This window comes from Chelonoidis abingdonii, chromosome 5 (genome assembly GCF_003597395.2).
Source record: "Chelonoidis abingdonii isolate Lonesome George chromosome 5, CheloAbing_2.0, whole genome shotgun sequence".
Lineage (NCBI taxonomy): Eukaryota > Metazoa > Chordata > Testudines > Testudinidae > Chelonoidis > Chelonoidis abingdonii.
This window is the reverse complement of record NC_133773.1, coordinates 102,293,934-102,319,472: the sequence shown is the minus strand read 5'-3', so window position 1 is coordinate 102,319,472 and position 25,539 is coordinate 102,293,934. Positions and strand designations below refer to the sequence as shown.

At 44.1% G+C, this 25,539-nt stretch overlaps 1 protein-coding gene across 3 annotated transcripts in view; it reads left to right on the top strand.

Moving 5' to 3' along the window:
• The window catches only part of PGCKA1 (PDCD10 and GCKIII kinases associated 1), an 82,652-nt gene extending 61,780 nt beyond the window's left edge, over positions 1 to 20,872 (top strand). For 2 of the 3 annotated variants that reach the window (XM_075066522.1, XM_075066521.1), the window contains 2 exons: positions 16,398 to 16,451; positions 18,808 to 20,872. In XM_075066522.1, the coding sequence (XP_074922623.1) occupies positions 16,420 to 16,451; positions 18,808 to 19,807 (1,032 nt within the window). In that variant the 5' untranslated portion in view covers positions 16,398 to 16,419 and the 3' untranslated portion in view covers positions 19,808 to 20,872. Of the gene's footprint in view, positions 1 to 16,276; positions 16,452 to 18,807 lie in introns of those variants that run through there. The other variant, XM_032771713.2, reaches the window with a different exon arrangement.
• The last annotated feature ends 4,667 nt before the right edge of the window (positions 20,873 to 25,539 follow it).

The window sequence follows — 25,539 nt, the reverse complement described above, 5'->3', positions numbered from 1 at the left end:
CGCTCTGATCAGCCTCCAGAAGTGTCCCACAATGCCTGTTCTAGCCACTCTGGTCATCACTTTGAACTCTACTGCCATGCCCTAAGGTGACCAACTGCCAGACCTGCCCTTTAAATTCTCTGGGAATTTTGAAAATCCCCTTCCTGTTTGCTCAGCAAGGCATGGAGTGCTCTCAGCGAATCTTTCCAGGTGACCATGCCTCCATGTGCCAGGTCATCCCCAGTATGGAGCAATGGTGAGGTGCTGGATCTCATCAGTGTTTAGGTGGGAGGAAGCTGTCCGGTCCCAGCAGCGCTCCAGCCGTAGGAATTACGATACTTTTGGGCAGATATCAAGGGACATGATGGAGAGGGGCCATGACCAAGACACAGTGCAGTGTTAACGTGAAGGAGCTGCGGAATGCCTACCACAAAGCCCGCAAGGCAAACCGCCTCTCCGGTGCTGCCCTCGTGACCTGCCGTTTCTACAAAGAGCTGGACGCGATACTTGCGAGCAACCCCACCTCCACTCCGAGGACCACCATGGACACTTCAGAGCCCAGTTCAACAATGCAGGAGGAGGAAAGCGGGAGCGAGGGTGCTGAGGAGGAGGAGGAAGACACCCTGGAATCCCTAGATGCATGCAGCCAGGAGCTGTTCTCAAGTCAGGGGGAAGGTAGCCAGTCACGGCGGCCGGTTCTTGGGGAAAGACAAACACCAGAGGAGGCTCCTGGTAAGCAGCTTTTCTTTTGGGAAGAAAGTTATTCGGTGCAGGCTCTTGGGGCGAGAAGGGTTAGGACTGCATGCATGCCTAGATGCGGAATAGGGCGTTGATGTGCACTCTCACATCGCAATAATCGGCCTCAGTGATCTCTTCAAAGGTCTCATCCAGAAGTTGGGCAACGTGCTTGCACAGGTTTCTTGGGAGAGCCACTGTGGTCCTTGTCCCAGTCAGGCTAACATGTTCATGCCACTGTGCCATGAGGAGCAGGGAGACAACTGCTGCACACAGGAAAGCTGCATATGGGCCAGGGTGGAAGCTGCATTGTAGCAGAAGACCCTCCCTTGCTTCCCAGGATGAACTCCTGTGGAAAATGTGGGGACAGTGTTCAGTATAGGGGCCTCCTGCAGCTGTTGGCTCTCCCCAAGGCACAGAAACCCAGAGGACAGTACAGCCATAAAACAATCAATGCCCCTTGACCCTGTGCTTACTCACCATTTTGGGGCCCCCATGGGTTATGTGCACTCGCTTTGAGAGGGGCAAATTATGCTCATATGTAGACTGTGCCTGCCCTTAAGTACAGGGAAAATCATTGCTCTATCTGGTGGGAACAATGCTGCCTCTGTTAAGTGTTGCATTTTGCCTTTACAGATGCAACCTTGAGATCTTAGCTGTCTGTGTTATCACCAGGCGAAAGACTCCAAAGAATTAGGAACAGGCCATGTAGAAGCAAAGAAGACATGCTATATGAAGTAATGCAGCAGTCCTTTAACGAAAATCTAAAAGTGCAGGAGTGGAGGGAGAGTGAAAGGAGGATCCTCCAGCAGAATGAGGAGTGCTGGCAGGAAAGCACAGATCGGCTGATAAGCATCATGGAGTGCCAAGTGGACTCGATCCAGGAGCTTGTAGCCATGCAGATGGAGCACTGCCACGGCCGCCCCCCCTGCAGCCCTTGTCCCAAAACTCTTTCTCGTGTCCGCATGTCACCTCCAACCCACCTTCCCCAACATCCAGTTTCTTATTGCCACCAGCTGCATCCAACATCTATAGCTTCACCACCCGGCCCTGAAAACTACAACCCTTACCCACTGCACTCAACCCCCATCATCATGCATTATAGCCATCCTAAAGTGCAGCACTCATTGCACAGCACTCCAGACAGGAAGGCTGAGTATGATAACAGGACATAAGCAAATCTGTGATTGTTCCATTCCCCACCCCACCCTCTTGCCCTTCTGTTTGCTAAGCAGTTATGTTTCTTTTCAATAAATTAATTTTCTTTTCAATAAATAGATTTTTTGGTTTTGAAAACATTCTTTATTATTGCAAAAAGTAAAAGATACCTTAGCCCAGGAAAGCAACAGGCACTGCAAGTCAGCATAGCAAACACAGATTCCTACTAACATTGGAACCACTGCACTTCATTCCTGTGCAGAGCACCAAACATTACTGGTGGCTTTCAGCCTCAAATTGCTCCCTCAAGGCATCTCTAATACTTGAAATCCTGTGCTGGGCCCCTCTAATAGTCCTGCTCTCTGGCTATTCAAATTCAGCCTCCAGATGTTGAACTTCCGAGTTTCATGCCTGAGTGAATCTTTCACGCTTCCCTTAAAAAATGTTATGGAGGGTACAGCACATGGATATAACTGTGGGAATGCTGTCATCGGCCAAGTCCAGCTTCCCACACAGAGAGCGCCAGTGGCCCTTTAAATGGCCAAAAGCACACTCCACAGTCATTCTGCACCGGCTCAGCCTGTTGTTGAACCGTTCCTTGCTGCTGTCAAGGCTCCCTGTGTAGGGTTTCATGAGCCATGGAATTAAAGGGTAAGCGGGGGTCTCCAAGGATCACAGTGGGCATTTCGACTTCCCCTGCGGTGATCTTCTGGTCTGGGAAAAAAGTCCTGGCTTGCAGCTTCCTGAACAGGCCAATGTTCTGAAAGATGTTTGCATCATGCACCTTTCTGGGCCAGCCTGTGTTAATGTTAATGTAACACACATAGTGATCCACAAGCACCTGGAGAACCATAGAGAAATACCCCTTCCGATTAACGTACTTGGAGGCTAGGTGGGCTGGTTTCAGAATTGGAATATGCATCCCATCTATCGCCCCTCTGCAATTAGGGAAACCCATTTGTGCAAAGCCAGCCACAATATCCTGCATATTACCCAGTCATGGTTCTTCTGAGCAGAATGTGATTAATGGCCCTGCAAACTTGCATCAACACGATTCCAACGGTCGAGTTTTCCACTCCAAACTGGTTAGCGACAGATCGGTAGCTGTCTGGAGTTGCAAGCTTCCAGACTGCAATCACCACCTGCTTGTTCATCGTCAGGGCAGCAGGGTGGGGGTGAGCTCATCACACTGTCCCATGAAAATGGGTTTTCTCATCTGCAAGTTCTGCAGCAACTGCTTGTCATCTCAGACTTGCATGACGATGTGATCTCACCACTCAGTGCTTGTTTCCCGAGCCCAAAAATGGCATTCCACGGTGGTGAGCATGTCCGTGAATGCCACATGCAATCTCGTGTCATATGCGTTACCCGAGTAGATATCATCGTTGGACTCCTCACTGTCAGTTTGGATCTTAAGAAGTAACTCGACTGCCAAATGCGATATGCTGGCGAGATTCCTCAGCAGTTCTGGCTCCATTCCCACAGACCGAAAGGGAAGACAGAGCATGCAGTACAAAAAACGTAGAAAGATGGCACCAAATGTGGATGAAAGCACAGGGATTGCTGGGATGCGAAGTGATGCATCACGAGGCGTTGGGACAGGACCCAGAATGGCCCGCACACCCCACTCACTTCCCACAAGCCACAGCGCCAGAATGGGAAGAGGTACTCTGTGACATTGATGCCCATAATGCATCGCTCCCAATGCTGCTGCAAGAGCTGCTAATGTGGCCATGCCAGTGCTCTGTCAGTTAAGTGTGGACAAACTGCAGTACTTTCTCTACTGTGCTCTCCGAAGGCTGGTTTAACTCAAAGCGCTTTACATTTGCAAGTATAGCCATGCCCTGTAACTCTCAAATGTTCATATCTCTGATAAAACGTTATGGTTGTTCTTTCAAAAGTTTACAACTGAACATTAACTTAATACAGCTTTGAAACTTTAGTATGAAGAAGAAAAATGCTGCTTTTACCCATCTTCATTTAAATGAAACAAGCACAGAAAGTTTCCTTACCTTGTCACATTTTTTTCATTAAATTTTCCCTCTTTTTTTAAGTGGTTTACGTTTAACACTGTAGTGTACCGTATTTGCTTTTTGTGTGCGTCTCTCTCTCTCTGCTGCTGCCTGACTGTGAACTTCCCGACCAAATGAGGTGTGCGGTTGACTAGTCAGTTCGTAACTTTGAGGTTCTACTGTATAAAGGAATTACAATAGCTGGGGTGTTTCTTTCTATTAGCATACTCCATTTCTATGACAAGAAGGAGTCTCTCTCCCTTTTGGTCAAAAAAAAGCTAGAAGTGGTCCTACTACTGCAGTGACTAGCAGCCATGACATTTGAGCAAAAAGAGCCCAAGGGTATGTCTACACATCCCACGGGATTATCCGATTTTCATATAACCGAGTTTGTAAAACAGAATTGTATAAAATCGAGTGCAGCGGCCACACTAAAGCACGATTAATTCGGTGGTGTGCGTCCATGGTTTCTGAGGCTAGCTCAAATTTCTGGAGCGTTGCACTGTGGGTAGCTATCCTGTAGCTATCCCATAGTTCCCCGCAGTCTCCCCACTCCATTGGAATTCTGGTTGAGATTCCAGTGCACGATGGTGCAAGACAGTGTCACGGGTGATTCTGGGTAAATGTTCTTCACTCATTCCTTCCTCATGGAAACAACGCGAAACGATCAATTTCACGCCCTTTTTCCCTGGATTGCCCTAGCAGACACATAGCTGGCACGTCATGGAGCCCGTTTTGCCTTTTGTCATGTCACTGTATGTGTACTGTGCCACTGACTAGAGGCGTACTGCAGCATTACACAGCCAGCATTCATTTGCCTTTGGCAAGATAGCAGAGATGAGTTATCAGTCGGTTCTGTGACCAATCTCGCTGCTGTCATCGATCCTCCTGCTGACCTTCGCTGAGGCTGGCCGGGGGCGCAAAGACAAACAATCGGGAATCGACTTCCCAGGTCATTCCCTCCTTTGTGTTGTATCTAAAAATAGAGTCAGTCCTGCCTGGAAACTGGGCAAGGTGATGCTACAGAACCCAAGTGTACATGAGAGCACAGCCACTCTGTGTCCGATGCCGCAGAAATGAGAGCTAGATTGCCATTCTAGGGCTGGCCCCTGCAAAACCCCTTTGCTTCCCTGCTTCCCACGCCTCCATAGGCTACCGTTGCAGTGTACCTCCTCCATTTTGATGGGAAAGTAATAAAGAATGCAGAATAAGAAACCCTGACATTTTTAGTGAGATAAAAGAGAGGGAGGCAGCCTCCGCTGCATTGATAGGTCCAGCAGGACTTAAACGGTGGGGGGAAAGGGAGCCCAGCATCCCATCTGCTATGATTAGTCCAGACAGTACAAGAATCTTTTCTTTAGACATAACGGCTGGGGCTGATGCGAGCTCAGCCCCCAGTTGCCTGATGATGAAGATGGTTACCTAGCCTTCTGTATCTTGCCGGGAAATGACATGGGAGTCATTCTATTTCTAACCAGGCATCCCTGGCCGACCTCACCTGAGGCAACCAGGAGCACTGCATGGATGATGATTGAGGATGGCTACAGTCCTTCTGCACTGTACTGTTACTGTCTGCCATGAGGGAAGGGAGGGAAGAGGATCGCTGTTGTTAGTTCCACACGCACTGCGTCTATCGCAGCATGCAGTAGACATACGAACATTGCAAAAGTTCAAACGATTTTTTGTTTCCCTTTTCTGCCGGACGACGAGATATACCCTTTAACCACCCGGACATGTGTTGACCCTAGGCCACCTGGGAAGCTCAGCCAAGAATGCAAATGCTTTTCGGAGACTGAGGGGACTTGTGGATAGTGTGGAGCCTCAATACCCCTCCCTCCCTCACATGAGGTCCATTTTGAGTTTTTTGGCTCTCCGTTAACACTCGTCACACAGCACTGTGGCTATGGACTCTTATCATAGGCCTGGAGACTTTTTTCAAATGTTTGCATTTCATCTTCTGTTAACGGAGGTCTGTAGAACGGCATTTGTCTCCCATACAGCGATCAGATCCGTATCTCCCTACAGTTCCAGCCTGGAGCTTCTTTTTGAATTTTTGGATTTGGGACTGCATCGCCACCCGTGCTGATCAGAGCTCCACGCTGGGCAAACAGGAAATGAAATTCAAAAGTTCGCAGGGCTTTTCCTGTCTACCTGGCCAGTGCATCCGAGTTCAGATTACTTGCCAGAGCGGTCACAGTGGTGCACTGTGGGATACCGCCCGGAGGCCAATACCGTCAATTTGCAGCCACACTAACCCTAATCCGACATGGCAATACCGATTTCAGTGCTACCCCTCTCGTCAAGGAGGAGTACAGAAACCGGTTTAAAGAGCCCTTTATAGCGATATAAAGGGCCTCGTTATGTGGACGGGTGCAGGGTTAAATTGTTTTAACGCTGCTAAATATGATTTAAACACGTAGTGTAGACGAGACCCAACTCTCATTTCATTCCTCTAGTGACAATAACTCTATTGCAGTCGTGGAGTTACTTCAGATTTACAAATTGAATATCTGGCCCTTTATCTCTCAGATGAGTGGGAGCCAGATTAGTAACACCACAGACTGAAACAGATTGAAATCTGGTTCTTCTTTTTTAATACAAAAGCAGAAATGGTTTTCTAGTTTACCCCCTTGCATACACACACACACATTGTGAACTACAGAACAGCGACACTACTACTGAGCATTTACGTAGTCCCTTATAGTTTTTTTCCAAAGCACTGTAAAAAGGATTAATTAATCCTCATAACACCTCTGAGGTAGGTATTATCCCCAGTTTTCAGATTAGGACAGAGAAGGTGAAGATCAACATTTTCAAGTGAGTGATTAACATTGGGCTCCTAAATTTATGTAATGTAAGTAAAAGTGGCTTGATTTCCAGAAGAACTGAAATGTAACCACCTAATAGTAGAAAGCCAGTGTCAGAACCAGCAGGGGGCTGGCTAGAGTAGAAACAGGCATAGGACGAAGCAAGAATGGAAGCAAGGGCTAGCTGGAGCAGCAGCACAGGCAAATTATCAGAACTACTAGGCTGTGGGAGTACTCCCGACCAGGTACTGAAGTTGAGCAGACTGGAGAGACTGCTTCCCTTAGGAGTCTACGTCCTTGCCTTAGGATCACCCAGGTGGGTTCCTGCCTGTGGACTGGCTGAACCTAGGTAAATGGCATGGAGTCTAAAAGGTAATTGCCTCCTAGTACCCCTTTGCAGGTCCCTAGCTTGGCCTGCAGCCTAGGGCTTTGCTAGGCTGGAGCTCCCCCGCTCCCTCTGCCCTTCCCCAGCACCGCTCCACCCTAGGTACCTTCCTCAGCTTCCCAGACAGCCAGGTCCTTCTCTCACTAGGACGCTAGAGAGAGTGTGTGTGTCACTCTCTGGCACTCAGCCCTCTTATGGGACCAGCTGTGGCCTGATTGGGACATGGCCCCACATGTGGCTGCTTCGGATATGGTCCCACCTGTGGTTGCTTCTCCCACTCGGCCTAGCTTTTCCCCGCCGCAGCCCTCTCCCAGGGCTGTTTTAAGCGCTTCAGGACAGGAGCGGGGTGACTACTCCGCTACAGGGTGAAAGAATAGAGGCGGGAAGGAACCAAACACATAAAAACTGAAGTTGTTTGTTTTTTAAGTTTTCCATTTTTCATCAAAAAAACCAGGACATTTTGATCAAAATAAGAAGTTTCCAAGCAAATTTTCATTTCAGTTCAAAAGAATAAGATTAAACTGCCACCTCAATGCAAATGCTCTGTTGGCACTCTTGCTTTTAGCCCTGGTGACACTGGAATTCAAAATCATAAAATATTCCAAAAGAAAAGAATGCAAAGGATACGGGGGAGGGGGAAGAATTACAGGAAAATATTTCATAAGTGTTCTGAACATTCTGGAATTAACTCCATATGGGGTTGTACCCATTTATGCCAACTGAAGATCTGGCTTATAGTGCTGATGTCAATGTCTACCTAGCTGCGGGATATGAATTACTCTTATCTATATATGACCCCTTCATCTCAGGTTTGCAGCACAATACCCAAGCAATGAAAGGAAGTTTGTTCTGCCACTAACTGAGCTGTACCTGTTCTGTGAATAAGAAACTACAGGCTCTATAGATAATTGCATACCTTTCACAAGCGCTAAAAATACACTAAAATAAATAATGCTAAGGAATATATATATACACACAGTATTTAGTCTAAAGATCAAGCATCAAAGTGAACTTTTTAAAAAACAATGTTAATTTTGCAAATAGTTCATTATCTAAATTACAAATAAAATTGTTTAAATATTTCAGATTTTGTTGCAAACAGAAGTTATTGTCTATTCAACTAGCTCACTTCCAGGAAATTGTTAAATATTATAATTGGTTATAAAGCATTTCAACAGTATTAATTGTCATGATGATGACGACTGGAACACCAGAATAGATAAGGATTTAAAATGGAAAGTGAATGATCTCATCTTGATGATAAAGGCCACAAAGAAATTATTAGGAGTCTGGTGACATCTTAAAGACTAACAGATTTCTTTGGGCATAAGCTTTCATGGGTAAAAATACCACTTCTTCTTCAAACAAATTATTGAAGTACACAGCAATGTCATGGAAAGCACATGCCACCGTTATAACTACATTTCCTATAGGCAGTATTTCTTGTTGTGATTTACAGGGCTTTTACTCTTCATTAGAAGCTTCTACTGTGAACAACTGGAACATGGGCAGTCATGCCTAGTGGTTGGAGCTGGAGTTGATTGCCAGGAATAGGAGCCCAGGGTCAGAACCAAATTACGAAGTCAAGAATCAGAGCCGAGAGTCAGAGCTGAGTTACTGCAGTGAAACAAGGCTGGGGCCAAGAGAGGGGCAGGTTGTGGGCAAATACTTTGAGCAGCCACCAAATTGTTGCTGCTGCTGGGCCTAAGAACTGTTCTGCTTACTCTTGCCACCAGTTGGGCAGTGTAGCCCATCAGGCAGCCTACTTCAGCCCAGTTGTGCTCATTAGGTTGTCCAGACACTGGATTTGCTGCAGGCCCTGATTCCTGACAGTACTCCCCACTCAAGGGCACCTCCTAGGCGCCTGGTTTTTCTGGGTTCTTCCCATAGAGTTCTCACAATAGGTCCAAGGCATGCATGTTCTCTACCACTTCCCAGACCAGTCGTCCAGATGGTAGCCTTCTAAGCCCATCAGGTCCTAGAGTCTTCCCCTAACTTGCCAAGAGCAGAGGATTTCATGAAACAAGTACCCCTCCTATCCATGGACTATTATGGGTGGCAGTGCCAGATTGGAGTCAGTGTAGGGCTTTAAAAGTGAAATGTGAAAGACAGGGTGGATCTTCAAGGACTCGGGAAGCTGTAACCAGAAAGCCACTGGGTTTATCAATTCTGTAATCTTGAAGGGCCCAGGTATCAATAATCCAGTCTGGCAGATGAGCGGCTCAGTTTAAGGCTTTGGGCAGAGAGCAACACCTTGTCCCCTACAGGCAGATTTGGGACAGCCCAACTGTCATAAACAGATAGCAGAAGTTAATAGAACAAAAGTACTTTATATCTCTTTTGACTGTAAAGGGTTAACAAGTTCAGTGAGCCTGGCTGTCACCTGACCAGAGGACCAATCAGGGGACAGGATACTTTCAAATCTTGGGGGAGGGAAGTTTCTGTGTGTGCTCTGTTTTCTCTCTGGTTCTGAGAGTGACCAGACGTGCAACCAGTTTCCCTTCAATCTCTCTATACAGACTCTTATAAGTTCAGAATAGTGAGTACTAGGTAGATAAGCGCAGTTGGCTTATGTTTGTTTCCTTATTTGCAATGTGCATTGGCTGGAAGGAGTTCAAATTTGTATTTTGCTAAAAGGATTTAATTTGTACTTGAATACTTAGGCTGGGGAGAGTATCCCAGTGCCTATAGCTAAAAAACCCTGTCCTAATCCATCTAAATTTACAAAGATAATTTTTACTGTTTTTCTCTCTTTAATTAAAAATTCTTTGTTTACGAACCTGATGTTTTTTTATTCTGGTGAACCCAGGGGACGGAGGTCTGGATTCACCAGGACTGTGGGGGAAAAGAGGGAGGGGGGGAAGAGAGGCTAATTTCTCTCTGTATTAGGATTACTGTCTCTCTCAGGAGTCTTAGGGAGAAGAAGAGGGGAAGGTGCCTTTCCTCTCTGTTAAATTCAGGAGTTGAATACAGTGATCTTCCAGGGTAACCTGGCAGGAAAGCCTGGGAGAGGCCACAGTGGGGGAAAGGGTTACTTCCTTGTTGTAAATCCCAGAGGGTCTGTCTTTGTTTCCCCAGGCAAGGTCTTGGGGGGACCAGAGTGTACCAGGCACTGGAATTCCTGGTTGGTGGCAGTGCTACAGGTTCTAAGCTGGTAGTCAAGCTTAGAGGAATTCATGCTGGTACCCCATCTTTTGGACACTAAGGTTCAGAGTGGGGAATTATACCATGACACCAACATTCTTGGTCCACGTGTTGCTTAAGGGCTTCTTTGGGAGACTGCAAGTGTTCCTTATTCTCCCAGTGTAGGTGGGAGGCAAAATCCACAGTGGCCAGCACTGAGGAGTTTAAGGGTAAGTCTGAGTGAAGCAGAGGTGAAAGTCATAGTTTGCAAAGAATGGGCTATGTTAGGTCAGGGCATGGTTTGCATTGTTATACGCCAATTTGGCATAGCACAAGGGAACCCAGTCATCCTGGCGGTAACTCAGAACACAGTGAAGAGACTTCTCCAAGATTTGATTGAGTCTCTCTGTTTGCCCATTAGTGTGCAGGAGATAAGTTGATGAGAGAAGAGATTTGATGCCAATGAGTCCGAGAAATATTTTCCAGACTCAGGAGATGAACTGAGGTCCCCAGTGTGATACAATGCTTGTTCATAACCCTTGGTAGCGGTTGACATTTTCCAGGAAGAGCCAAGCTGTCTCCCATGCAGTGGGAATACAATACAATATGGGATGAAGTGCACCATCTTTGCTATGAAGTTGATGGCAATCAGGATTACCGAGTGTCCCTGAGTGTGTGGCAGTTCTGAAGTGAAGTCTATTGATATAATAAACCAAGGCAGTGGAAGTGTGAACAGAGGATGGAGGAGACCTAGGGATTTTGATTGTGTGTCCTTGGTACGGGCACAGAGGTCACAGAACCTTATATAATCCTTAATGTAAATTGGTAGGCCTGGCCAACAGAAATTCCTCTAGACCAGATTCCAGGTCTTGAATTGGACAAAAGAGCCTGCAAGTGGTAAATAGTGGCACAGTTTCAATACCTGAAGCCTAGATTATCCCCCCCAAAACATAAATACAATCCTTGCAACAAAGAAGGCCTTTCTGAAATTGGAACTTGGAGTCAGGTCGGATACCCACATCATTCAAGGTCTGGTAGATCTGGGTTGCAAACAGGTTGTCAGGGAGCAGGGAGCAGATGGAGGATTTCAGACTGCTGCCAACTGTCCTGTTGACAAAGTGGGACACCTTGAGCATGGTGGCAGAGGGCTCTTTGCCAGGTTCAATATATTCATCTTTGCAGGATAGATCACCCACCATCCCATTCCTTATCTCTGGGCGATAGGTAACTGTAAAGTCAAAGTGAGCAAAGAAGAGAGATCAGCAGATCTGGTGCTGGTTAAGGCATCTAGCAGTCCATGGGTAATCCAGGTTCTTGCAGTAATCAGGACTTGGACTGGGAATCAAGCCCCTTCTAGAAGGAGTCCTCATGTTAAGACTGTACTGCACATATAGCAAAATTATAGACATCAGCCTTAACTGTAAATGGATTAGTGGTATCTGGGTCAATCAGGATGGATGCTAGGTGAATGTCGATCAAAGGTCAACTGAGCCTCCATGTACCAGACAAACCAGGCTCTCTTTTCAAGGAGTGCCATAGAGAATCCTTTAATAAATCACTTGTAGAAATTAGTGAACCCCAGAAATCGCTGCACTCTGCGTTCATCCCTGAGTGCAGTTCAGCTGAATATTACCCATCTGCGTCGGACAGGGATTCTAACGGAGCCAGTTCACCTTAATGTCGTCATTTAGGCTGAGCTGGAAATGATAATGCTGGGTGGCACTGTTCCACTCGGCATTACCACAAAGCATCGGAACTCCGTGGAGTAGCTAGCAACTGGTTGGCATCACCTGAAGTGTGACTTTGACCCACGTCACAAGCGTATGGCCATCAACGATCACCTCCATAGCCTGAACAAAGTCCTCAAACTGTCCCAGAAGTGGGCTTGATTCTTCCAGGAGTGCAGAAGCCCAAGCCAGGGACTCCCCACTAAGCAGGCTGATAATCAGCCCCACACAGCCTTGGTCAGTAGGTACAACGTAGCAGAAATAGGAGCAGATACAGATTTAGGAATCCACAAAATTTGCCACGATCACCATCAAACTTGCCAGGTGCAGGAGCTTGGGTTGGATCTGAAGGGAGTGGCAGGACAGCATTCTGCATCTGCAGGACGGCAACCTGGGTCTGCAAGGTCCATAGGGCTCCCATACTCTGTCAGAGAGATAATGGCCTTTGTAGGGTCCATAGTCACCATATCAGCTCCCATTCCCTGTTTTGGGGCTGCTCAAATTGTCACTGACAGACGTGGACAGTCGTACCTAGTGGTGAGAGCCGGAGTCAGCCGTCAGAAGCCAGAGACGAAGGTCAAAAGCAGAGTCAGAGGCCAGATGCCAGCACTGAGGATCAGAGTCAAAGTCGTAAGTCAGGAATCAGAGCTGAGGGTCAGAGCCAGGTTATGTGGAGTAAGGCAAGGCTGGGTCCAAGGCAGCAGATGGGCTGAGACCAAGGAAACAGAAGGGCTGGCTCCAAGGATGGAAAAAGGCAGGAGCAGGGCTGGGATGAGGCAGGTGCAGCAGCTATCACAGCTGTGGGTGAATGCTTTGAGCACCCACCAAACTGCAGCTGCTGGGCTTAAGAGCTGGTCTGCTGACTCTTCCCACCAATCAGTCTGTGTAGTCAATCAGGCAGTCTACTACAGGCCAGTTGCATTTATTAGGTTGTCCTGAGGCTGGCTCTGCTGCAGGTCCTGATTCCGATAGCCTCATCCATCAGCTGCACCTGTTGTGTATGTAATAGAATGTAGGAGAATACATTGTGGGGGATTACAGAGATACTGCAAGCGTGATGACAGTGTAGGGGGGCCAATATATGCACACATTTCACACTGCTAGCTACAGCCCCGCAAGCTGGTTTAGTCAAGTAGAACACACCCAGGGAGCAGGCCCATGCAACTCTATTTAGTGCTATTTAATTATATAAGATTTAAGGGTATAGTCTCCCCTCATTGCTCACGTGGACCTTCGCTTCTGACACTAATATGGCCTTGGCCTTGCCAGTGAGAGTTTTATGCTGAGATCTGTAACTATTTTACCAACAATGCATTTCTATTCGTAGCATATTGTGATTCCACCATCTTTTAGGTTCAGCTGCTCACAAACACCTTAAAATGTGAAGGCTTATCCTGTGAAGGGCTAAGTATCTCCTGAGTGTCCTCCACTGAGAATGGAATCAGTTAGAATTGAGGATGTTCAGAATTTCACAGAAGGCACTCAAGGGGGATTTTCAAGAGAGCTCAGCATTGATCCAACTCTGTTCCAATTGGAGTCAAAGATAAAACTCCCTTTGATTTCAACAGGAGCAGAGTTTGACCAGTGCTGAGCTGTTTTGAAAATTCCACACACAGTGCTTTGCAAGTTTAGGCTCTGACTCACATCTTCTTAATCTGATATATTTTGTGTGTTCACTCATGGTTCACTAGTATGGAAATATCTGGGAGTCAGACTTGAAAATGTCACAAAAGGCAAATCTAAAATGTCTTATTAAAAATAGAACATATAAAGATACAACAGGTTTCCTCCTACACTTGTTCTCAGACACCATATTCTACCCAATATTCGCTTTGTGTCCCTTTCTGTGATCTCACTTCTCTCCACCTTTTTTACGTTGCTTCCCCCTAAGCTTTGAAGAGCCTTCGCCTTCATTTGCGACAGCTCTCTTATATCTGTGTGGAAATCTCTTCTGAAAACACAGTTGTGCACTTAGACTATGGCGGACTGTTCCAAACCAGTAGCCTGCATAGTATTCATTTGATTCAAATTGTAATATGCTTTGGATGGGAATCTATCAAAACTATGTGCATTGTAAAACACTGACACATCTATGGCACTTTTAGTAAGATAAGCACTGAAATTTTTATAGCAAGATGTCTAATACTAATAGGACTAAAACATATGTTTCATTGTATATGACTGTATTACTTCACACCATTACTTTGCAATCCTGGTTCTGAAACTTGCTGTAAACCTAGAAAAAATAAGATCTGAAACATTGACATTTTAAAATCCTGTATTCCTACTTCAATGCTGAGAATTATTTACAAAAGAATGCAGAAGAAAATACTTCCCATAAAAATTAGTTTATTCATACAAGAGGACAAATACAGATGTTTGTAACTATTAGCTTGTAAAACCTAGGAGTAAATGCAGAGACAATTCAAATACTCACAATAGTGTAAAATCATGGAAAGTGCTCTTATAGAAACGACAGATGTAATTTGCATTTATAATATCTTTCTACAGAATGTCTCAGGCAGCTTTACAACTAAATAAAACAAAAGTTATCAGCACTTGGTATGGTTAAAAGTCACTGCTGAGATATTTTTGTGGAAAAAGATGTTAACAGAATACAGGATATGAATTAACTGATATCAGCACTTAATGAGAAACTCAATATAAAAATGGTTAAACCTAGAGGGTATGAACCAAGGTCCCTCAAGAAAGCTAGCTGCAGTGACAGAGCTCAGGACTACACACAGAATTGTAATGGTTTAACTGAAGGTATGATTTTAAACCAATGCCAAAGGCAGCGAGGACACTTATTTCAGTTTACTAGGCTTATTTTGGTTTAGTTTAAGTCGATTAAGAACAGGTTTAAGCTAAACCAAAACAGGACACTCTTAAATCAAAATCAGTGTGTCCATATTGGGGCTTGCTAAACTGAATCAGTTTAACTTTACACCTTAAGCTAAACCAGTGCAACTTTCTTGTGTAGACAAGTCCTCAGAAAATTGTTAAAGGGGACTTACTGGGTTTAAGCACTCTGTTTTATCTGGACAAGGTCTGACTACTAGAGGAGCCAGCTCTAATGGACACTCAGGGTCTAGTGAAACCTGTCTGAATTCCTTTATATTGCAGAACAGCTGCTCTAAAGGAGGGTCAGTGCCGGGACCTGCCCTTACACAGCCAAAGGCTAGTGACTTTGGGAGAAGGGACTTCCCTGATGAAAGGAACAGATGATGATGAAAGTGATAGTGTCCTGAAAGCAAGGAGACAGCAACCAAGGAACAAAGAGATGGGAATTCATTGCTGCTGTGGAATGGGTCAACGGGTTCATCACAATCAGTCCACAATTTAGTGGAGCCCTATATGCTACTCTAACCTGCACCGGGGCCAGGATTGGGGACAGGCATTGCCTCCCTTCTCAGGCCTTGTGCCAGGTTCATCCCTTGCACCAGGTGAAACAAGTCTAGAGAAGAGAGTGGGGGTTTTTTTTTGACGCTGATATTTTAGTTCAAATTTCTGCAAATGGAATTACAGAACTTCTGTTCAAGATAAACAGGATTTTTGTAAATACATTAAATCAATGGCACTAACAAATACCCTGATCCAGTGTCACCAATTTCTCTCCTAAATGGGAAACTGATCTGCTATCGCTGGGCAAAGGGGTAACAGGTTCTATCAGACTCAAATGTCAAGAGAAACTGGGCATCCTAACTAGTAATGGATAGAAATTCCATTATTGCAAAATAGTTAACATAAGAACATAAGAATGGCCCTACTGGGTCAGACCAAAGATCCATCTAGTCCAGTATCCTGTCTTCCAACAGTGGCCAGTGCCAGGTGCCCCAGAGGGAATGAACAGAACAGGTATCGATCAAGTGATCCATCCTGTCACTCATTCCCAGCTTCTGGCAAACAGAAGCTTACAAAGGGCCCTGGTTCCATTGATAAAAACAAAGGTAGGCCCAAGCCATAAAATTGAGAATCAAATTTTTCCCAAATTTCTGAGATGTTCAGATCTGGGTTTTGGCTTTCAGTGCATCTCTAAACACAGATTACCATTGGGACAAACCAACATGTTGATTCTGATCATAATAAAGGGTTGGGCTGTCCACGGGATTTGAAAGCATCTAGCACCCCACAGGAGAAGCTCTGCCCGCTTTGTTGTTGCCTGTTGTGAGATGCTATGTACAAAAAGAAAGCTACATACAACAATTTGTTATCTCTAGTCAAACTGCAAGGAAAGAATTTATTCTGGTGACATAGCGGTAACACTGAAAAAGTTCATTCTGTACGAGAGCTGTTACCAATTCCCGCAATATTCCCCATTGCTAAGCACAGGGAATCTCTCTCCAACCAGCAGAACCTTTCAAAACAGGAGACTCATGTTCAGTGCAACCACCATTTATTCATTTAATATTTGCATGAAATAATTCATCCCTCATTTTTCTTTTCCCTTGCCTTCTCTCTCTCTTTTCAGATGTTAACAACGAGTAATCCAGATGGGGTGCAGGTGCTGTAAAATGATACAAAGGTACAGCAGAACAAATGGTGCTTGGAATCAGAATAAAATAAAAGCTTGTTAAAAATAAATCCATTCTCACCTGCATTCATCCTTTAGGTTAAGGATATTTACCATGTTGCAAATAATCCAGGAATTTACAGTTTAGATCAATTAAGGTATTTTGAAGCCCAGAAATACTGATTTCCTGTAAACTTCATGTTGGTTTATTTTAATTTAGTTTCATCTCTTTAGCTGCTAGCCCACAGAAGCTATGTGGCAATGGAGGCAAATTCTCACTGTAGCGTTTTCCCACCTCAGTGGCAAGAAGCCAGACTAGTTCAGTGCGTGGGGGAAGCTGTAGGATCCATCATCTTCTAAACACTGGAAATGTTCTGTAAATCTGCAGGTAGGGCAGAGACAGGTCCATGAAATCCCCCACCTTCCATCCCTGCTTTCATTGTAGCCTTTACAATAACTGGCTTTGGGTAGGTCACATGGTAAAGGGCTTTCAATTTAGACAGCCCTGACAGCCCAAGCTTCTCAATGCGCCACTCAACCCTATGTGGACGCCATCCCCATCACAATGTATTCCTGGGGGAACTGTGCACCACTACACATGCACATAATTTAGGTCCCCTGCAGATTTCTTTGCTTCCCTGCAGAAAAATATGACTTTCTGATGGGGAAGCAAGGGGAAGCCACAAGACCAGTCATGCAACACCCACCTCCACTCCCCAGCAGTATGTTTTGGGTACCCAGGGGAGCTGGCAAACAGGTAGGGCAGGGGGCAGGACAAGGGACTAAGGAAGACCCAGCTCCTAACCCTGTGCCAGAATCAGCTACTAGTCCTGGCTGGGCTTGGGAGGATGGGACTTCCTCTTCCCCGGCATGGCATCCAGGGCTGGGTCAGACCCACCCCCTAGATTTCTCCCCCAGCTGCAGGAAGCTCTGAAACCCTCTCTCTCCCCCCAATCCACCCAACTCCTGTGCACCTAGACTCCCTCATACCCAGATCCTCCCATCCGATGAGCCCCACTCCCCCTGCACCCGGACCACTCCTATGAGCCACCCTCACCCAATCCCCAATCAGCTGCACCTAGATCCCCACCCCACTGAGAACCATTCCCCCAACATCTGACCCCCCACTGAGTCCTCCCCACCCCGANCCATCCCCCAACAGCATTTTGTTCCTGAGGTCAGCACTGCTCCTGTACTACACCAACACAATTGTTTCCCCACCGAGCTCTATCTCCCCCACATTCAGATCCCCCCTATTGAGTCCCAACCACCTTAACCTGGACCCCCTGCACAGTCCCATTACAGTTGCATCCAGAACCTCCAACAAGCCCCACTGGATCCAGATCCCCCCACACCCAAATCCCGCACTGAGCCACCTGCACACAGATTGCCCCACACAAAACCCTCTCAATCCACATCTGGATCTCCCCACACTAGCTCCTCCACATTTGAATCCTGCTTTGCTGAGCCTACCTGCCCACACCTGTTGCACCTGGCACAGAGGGGGACAGGGCCCTCGGGTGTTTCTGGGGCAGGCCTGGTCCTTGCTCTGGGTTAGGGTTGGGGGCAGCCTCACCATTGAGTTCGTGTTCGGGGTTGGGGGAGCTGCACAGTGATCTCCCACCTCCATGCAGCCAGTGGTATGTGCTCTCCAGTGCCATGCTGGAACCTCCACATTTGACAAATAAAATTTGCAGAATTTTAAAATATTGTCTGCAAAAAATTTTAATTTTTTGGTGCAGAATTCCCTCAGGAGTAACCATGGTGAGTGAGGGAAATGGGGAAGGAAATTGAAACTACCAGAGAAAATAAAGGAGGAGAGGCATCGTGAAGACAAAACAAGAACACCTGTGTCAGAGCAATTAAAAATAAAATCAGAAATGGAAAAGGAGTAGAAGGGGTAAAAAAAGGAATGGAAAAAATAAAAAGAGAGGGGAAACAGAAGGGAGATGTGAGAGATAAAATGCTCAGAGAAAAGGAAAGATGATGGCAGTTGGGTCAGGACATGATCACAGGGAACATCTACGGGGTGTCCACCTGCTAATCGAGCCCCCCGGGGATAAAGGCTGGGAACAACTGCGTTGTTATAAAGGTGGAAGGACTTCTTGTCCTGTGGCTGTGACATACCAGTGAGGCATTCCATGGCCTCTCTGTCCCCTTGTGGAGCCTCTGACCTGGAGCCTAATTGTTCTGTAGCATTCAGAAAATGACCTCAACTAAGTATGTGTATTTTATGCTTAGTACACAATACTGTAGATTGGGTATAGTTGCGTTAGTTGTTTTATCTCAACACGTCAAAGTTGGGTGTAATCAGTTTCCAGTTTCTAAACAGAGAAAATATTAACTGGTAAAATTTTCCTTTCCCCAGCTATTTCTTTGATCCAGATGATGTACAATCCTCGAGATACCCCAATGAAGTAAACAGTTACAAACCAGACAAGCAAGACAGCAATAAATTCAAAGGCGATCAGAACAGTGAAACTCCGGTGCATAAAAATGAACTGCAAAATGATGAATTAAAGAGAACAGAAAATAAAAACAAGTTGAATAGCACAAAAGAGGCCTTCTGGAATCACAGAGGAACTGCTCTTGACAAGGAGGGCCTAGGAAATTGTGTTGAAAAGTTTGACAATGCCCACAGTAGTGGCAATTCCTGTCATGGTATGCATCCCCTTCCTAATCACAACACAAACCGAACCAAAGAAACCATCACACATGGAAATTCCAGCCAGTCAGCAAGTTCTTCTTTAGCCAACAGGACAAGAGACCTCTGCACCAATGGACTCTCTTTACCAAATGAATCTGGCAAAGAATGTGACCCAGGAACAGGCGATCATAAGAAGCCGGAGTCAGAAGAGCCAGAATGTTCTATAGATGAGAACTCGCCGTCTGCAGGAGAAAACAGCTCTCTCACAGAAAGTGCAATACTGGAGACACAAAACGATGCCATCCAATTACCAGACCTGGATTACCTCTCACGTGGTAGCCAAACTAGAAACTATCATGCTCCTGAAAAGGATAGTTTTTCAGACAATTACACACATTCAGACCAAAATGCAGAGTATATAGTGATAAATAAGGGTGAGGGCCCTAGCCTAAGCCTGCCTTTGCACATGAAGGAAAATTATGATTCAGTGGAGGAAGCTCTTAAAACTGAGTCTGTAAATGTGTGTGTCAAAGAGGACATGCCTGACAGTATTGCATCTGAGGGCCTCATAACAGAAGCACGAGAGGAAAAACACATTAACCATAAAGAAATTAATGGAAAAATTGAGGAGGAGGAGGAGGACGCAGAGGTGGCAGAAGCTCTTGCAGCGCTGGAAGCTGCAACCGCAGGGGAAGATTACGAAGAGGATGAGGAGTATTAGATGGAGAGTTCTTTCTTTCTAATACATTCATAGTAAACTTAGCTCTGGAGCTGCGTGAAACACTAAGGAATGCATGTGTTGTACAGAACAGACAATTATTGTATAAAGCACAAAAACAGGAGGAGCTGGGACTAGAATGTTGATCATTTTAGCTGCTAAAACACAGTCCTTTACCACCTGAACTGAGGAACTCCCTTGGCTTCTGGTAGTAATAAGGCCCATATCTTTCCCATAGGCCACAAACAAGGGCATAGCATCACTCACACAAAGCCAGCATGTTACAATACAGTTCACGTGAAGGTTTTCTTCAGTTGACTCGAGGGCTTGCACACACCTCAAGTTTCAGGTTCAAATGAATCTCAAAGCACAACTATAAAAACCAGAGTTTCTCCATTTCAGGTAGAAGCCATACAAAACCACAGAACTGAATTATTTCAGTGTAAAAAAAATATACAATTTACCCTAGGTTCAAAAAACCTTTCAGCAAACTTGACCTGAGATTCTAGTTTGTTGCAACGCATGAAACCAGACAAGTTTCACATGGTTTGGGTTTCACTGTGACTGCATCTCACAGCTCTGCTAATTTCTTAGTCACAATCTCTTGACTCACCAATTGTTTACAAATGGATTTTGCCTCAGAGCCTCCCAGAAGCAGCAAAAACCCACTTGTAAAAAAATAAAAATAAAAAAAACAGTGAGGGCTAAATTCATCCTGCTGTAACTGGACAGCAGTCCCTAAACTTACAGCAGGGAGACAGATGGCCCCGAATCAAGACCCTACACTTTAGAACTTTTGAATCTCTACTTTCAGAAACGTTTCCCCTTTCTGGATAATTTCATATTTTTAATTTTTAGTTAGTATGTTAAACTTCCTCATATACGATTTCCGATTGGAAGCCTGGGAGATATGGAAAATAAACACTTCATGTTTAAAGTCGCCAAATGCTGGACGCTGGCGAATGGCTGAGATAGAAAACGTGCTCCAAGTTTTATATTGAGAATTGGTGGCTCCTGAATTGATTATAAACTGTTAATAAAATAATTGTTTTAAAATTTAAAGAACCATTATCTGTTGACTTTTATACTGTTAGGTTTCTAAATTATGCAGCAATTGCTAAAAAATAAACTTTCAAAGAAACTTAATATAAAACCTATCCTCAATTAATGTGTGTGAAAATTACCAATTGTTTGTCACCTTTGCCTGTGCAATATATGCTATTTTCCGCTAGTCTATATGCAAACAGTCTTTACAAGTGAGGAAATGATAGTGGTACTATGCCATTGTAATTCTGCTAATTTTAGTCGATGGATCAGAATTCTGAAGGTAGAGCTCGTATCTGATCCATCCTAAAACATTTAATCTGTAGTCTTTAATTAGACCTAAACTATACTAAAAAGTTAAGTCGACATCGATATTTGGTCAGGGATGTGAAAAAAATAAAAACATCCCCCCCAACGGACCTAGCTATGGTTACCTAAATCCCAGCAAAGATGCGGCCATGTTGACGGAATGATGCTTCCGTCGACCTGGCTACCATGATGCAGCGTGGCGTTGTTCCCACACTGTTGGAAAAACCCCTTCCATCCATCTATGCTGTGTCTACACAATGAGATTAGGCCAGCATAACTAGAGCGGTATGGCTATGCCAGCAGTCACCAATGCATAGACATATCTTAGTTCTTCCCAAATAAGTCCTACAGTAGTAAATCCATATTTCTGCTTCTCAAAATACTACACATATTCCTGCTAATGGTGATTTAAATCCCTTCTTCAAGAAAGCTAAACATGACTGAAAATGAAATAGTTGGCACATTGTATCTTTAAAATAAAAAAAGCTCCATGTGTCCTTAATACGGAACAGTAGTCTCAAAAGACTGTCCCTTTTTTCTGCCTCCCCGGCAGTGGATCCATTTCAGTAAGAAGTGAACTTACTCTTGTATGTGTATAGTCTGTAAAGTGTCACTGTAGAAGTGACATATTATGGTGAAACTGAGACGTGTTAAATGATAATGTTTAGTAAGGCAAAGTTATACTTACTAAATCTTTTCATATGTGATATATAGAGAGAGAGAGAGATAGATATATACACACACACACATATATTTACTGTATTATCAAATTCCACTTGTAGACAATTTGTACATTATAGATAAACCAGACATACTAGGAAATTGCATATATGCCCTTATATTGTGAAACTAGATTATTATGTAAATATAAAATCTGAATATTCTTCGTCATATTTCTCATACTGCAGCTGCTTAGTAGAAAGGAACTCATCTGTTCAACAAGGCTTATTAGAAAACTCAATGAAGGAACAACATGTTCTGCATAAAATATAAAGATCAGACTATACTAAGTTGTGCACCATAATTCTGCTGTATAAAATCAAAATGATATGTTGATAGTGTCTAACGGACTATACAACTTGCGGTATATTATTGAACTGTATTATTTTTCTCATTGCTGATACAGTACGTAGGCAGCATTGCTAGGAGACAGTTTCTCACACACACAAATAAGTAAAGGAAGTATTTGCATGCTTGGACTGCCATCTGCATATAACAATTTCAAAGCAACTTAAAGCATTGGATTTCCACTTCTTGGATTTAGTCAGTTAATAATTTGGGGGCAATTTGGAGGTAATGGAGTTTATTTCAGTGTTTCAAACTAACTTCCTCCATTACTTAAATAGCCTCATTTGCACAGTAATTTGATAATTAAATGAGCCAGTCCCACTTCATTGAAAAGTGAAATGGACCCTAAAGTGGTTTCACACTTGTCATTTTTGGCCTGATCCAAACCCACTGAAGGGAAGTTTTTGACCGACTTTGGATCAGGTTCCTTATGAACAGCTGCTTTTTGTTTCTGCCTTAGCTGTTAACATGTTATGTAAATAAAGAGCGGAAAGCAGTATAAACAGTTTACTGGAATGCCAAAAAAAGAGAGGGAGATAGAAAGAGACGCTAGTGGGTCTTTAGGTAATTCCGAAAATCACATACACAGACCAAGTATCTTGTATAAATATGGAACATTTAGAGGTTTTATACTAGGGCTCTTTTCCAGGCAACTTTTTTTCCTCACTTACTATGATTTGTTCTCCACTTAAACACTCCCCATTTCTCAAATTATTTAACATGTTTAAGAAGCATAAGTGTCCACAGCAGTAGCCCTAATTCTGAACCCTTGGGAATTTTGTGACTCTTATTTGCATGTATTTTAACCCTAAGTTCTCCTGTAGAGTTCACCTTGACCAGTCAAAACATGTTTAAATACACCTTGCCCTCTCTATAGGATTTTAAAACACCTTAATTCAAACTTGTTAGCCAACATATTTTAAAATACACCTTTTACCCTTGTACGGATACACCCTTTGTAACCCATGCCTGCTTGGTGTGGAACTCTGTCCCCAGGTTACACCTTTGAAAGCAAATCTACTCGGTTCAAGAACAGAGGCCTTGATTCCCGATTTCTTGTGAACTCAAAGCTCCCACTGACTTTAGTGAGAGTTCTGTTCACACAGGGAAATGCAAAATAAGGCTCAAAGTGCACATGCTCAGTTTGTAGAAAAGAAAAGCACTCTATGTTTTTCTTCTGTATAAAGCATGTGGAGGTTAACAAATTAACAAAAACTGAGACCTGGAGTCTGCATGCTGCAATTTGCAAGGAACAGAGTTGGCAGGGAATAGGTTGCAAAAAGGAGTGGAGGTTTGAGGATCCACAATCCAACCCTGTGGAGTACAAGCAGCTGCATGGAAAGGCTCCCCTGCAAGCTGCCTATGGTTACCGCCACCCCACATGTCCACCGCCAGCCATAGCAGCACAGGAGGACCAGTAGTTGCTCTGCCATTGGTTTACTGTCCCAGATGGGCTCTTCTGCCATGAGTCAGAGCACTGAATGAGATCAGTCACAATTTTGCAGAGGATCATGCCATGTAGTATTGCTCCTATTCTCAACCCCCGGCATCATAATTGGTGGGAACTGAGGGCTGCCTCCCACTTAGCTGCTTTCACGCTCTGCAGGGTCATACTGTGGTTTTATGGATAGATTTGCTCTCGCTGTCACCCCTACCACTGAGCAGCTAAAGCAGCATACGGGCCAATGTTACAGCCCCTTTCACTGACTACAGCAAAGAACAGTTATTAATAAATAACAACCCATATCAAAAGGGAAGAGAAGCAACTTACCTCTGAAATAACCCTGAACTTCCCCTTGTTCCACAGAAGCACAAACTCTGTACGTTTTCCCCCATAAGTTTTAAATAACTCTGTAATCACCAAGCCTTTTTCAGCCCTTTAAAATGCATTCATGTAGAAATGCAAATGCTATCAACTTTTACAGTCCATGTTATTTTTGCATACAACCTCTTATTCCAGCCATTAGTAGGAATAAAATTTACTACCTTGGGAAAGTAGAGGACATAAGCAATGTTCTTCGAAATGTGAGCATAAGCTGCACGCACAAAACCACACCTTTTAAAAGCCCTCTCCTCTCTTTGTATCAGTTAAAAAAATCCCCAAACACACATCAGAAACAGCTACATAATGAAGAGCAGAACTACAAGTAATGTAAATATCATTTATGCTCCCTCTATTCAGAGGGATCCGTTATAAAGCAGAGCTCTAAAAGTTGTAGTCTTCCATTGCTAGCTTTCATGTCAGTGTAAGTGAACCTCTTGTCCACCTGTATGCTAGGGGGACTAGACACTTTATGCATTTCAATGTGGCCTAATGTAAAATCAAACTTACAGGAACAAAGAATGCAGACCATAACTACAGGGGGGCACACTCTATCCTGGGAAGCTGTGATTCCGAAAAAGACTTGGGGGATGGTGTGCAGGGAAAAATCAGATGAAAATGAGCTCCCAGTGTAACTCTAAAGGCTAATGCACTCCTTGGATGTATAAACAGAAGAACACTGAACAGGAGTAGGGAAGTTATGTTACCTTTGCATTTGGCACTGGCACAACTGCTACTGGAATACTACGCCCAGTCTGGCATCCACAATAAAAGAAGGAAGGTTGAAAAAAAATGAAGAAAGTTCAGAGAAGAGCCATGAGAAAGATTAAAGAACTTGAAAACACACCTCACAGTGAGAAAGAGACAAGGTCAATCTTTTTAATTTATTAAAGGGAAAGTTATGGGGTCACTTGATCACAGTCTGTAAGTATATACATGGGAACAAAAATTTCATAACAGAGGGCTCTTCAATCTACTAGCCAAAGGCATAACAAAATCCAATAGTTCGATGGTGAAGTTACACAAATCAGACTGGAAATAAGGCATTTATTTTTAACTGTAAAAGGTAATTCACCACTGGAACAAGTTATCAAGTCTTGTGATGGATTCTCCATCTCTGAAAATTTTGAAGCCAAGATTGGATGTTTTTCTAAAAGATATGCTGCAGGATGGATTAATTTAAATCAAAGTGATTAAATCACAGATTTAAATAGTAATTTAAAACAGCAAGCAAGAAACCTTGATTCAAATCATTGACTTTTCCTTAAGAAAATAACTAAAAAAATAAGATTGATTCTCATTGCTTGTTACTTCTTTTGCTAGCCAACTCTCATTCATAGGAGATACCTATGCACATTGATTTAGGTAATTAGCTTAACATACATTTATTCAGATTCTTAATTTTACATTTGTATTATGTTATAAAATGGTGAATGATGGGTTTCTTATCTGCTAAAAGGATGATTAATTTTTTTATGATTCGTGTCAATCT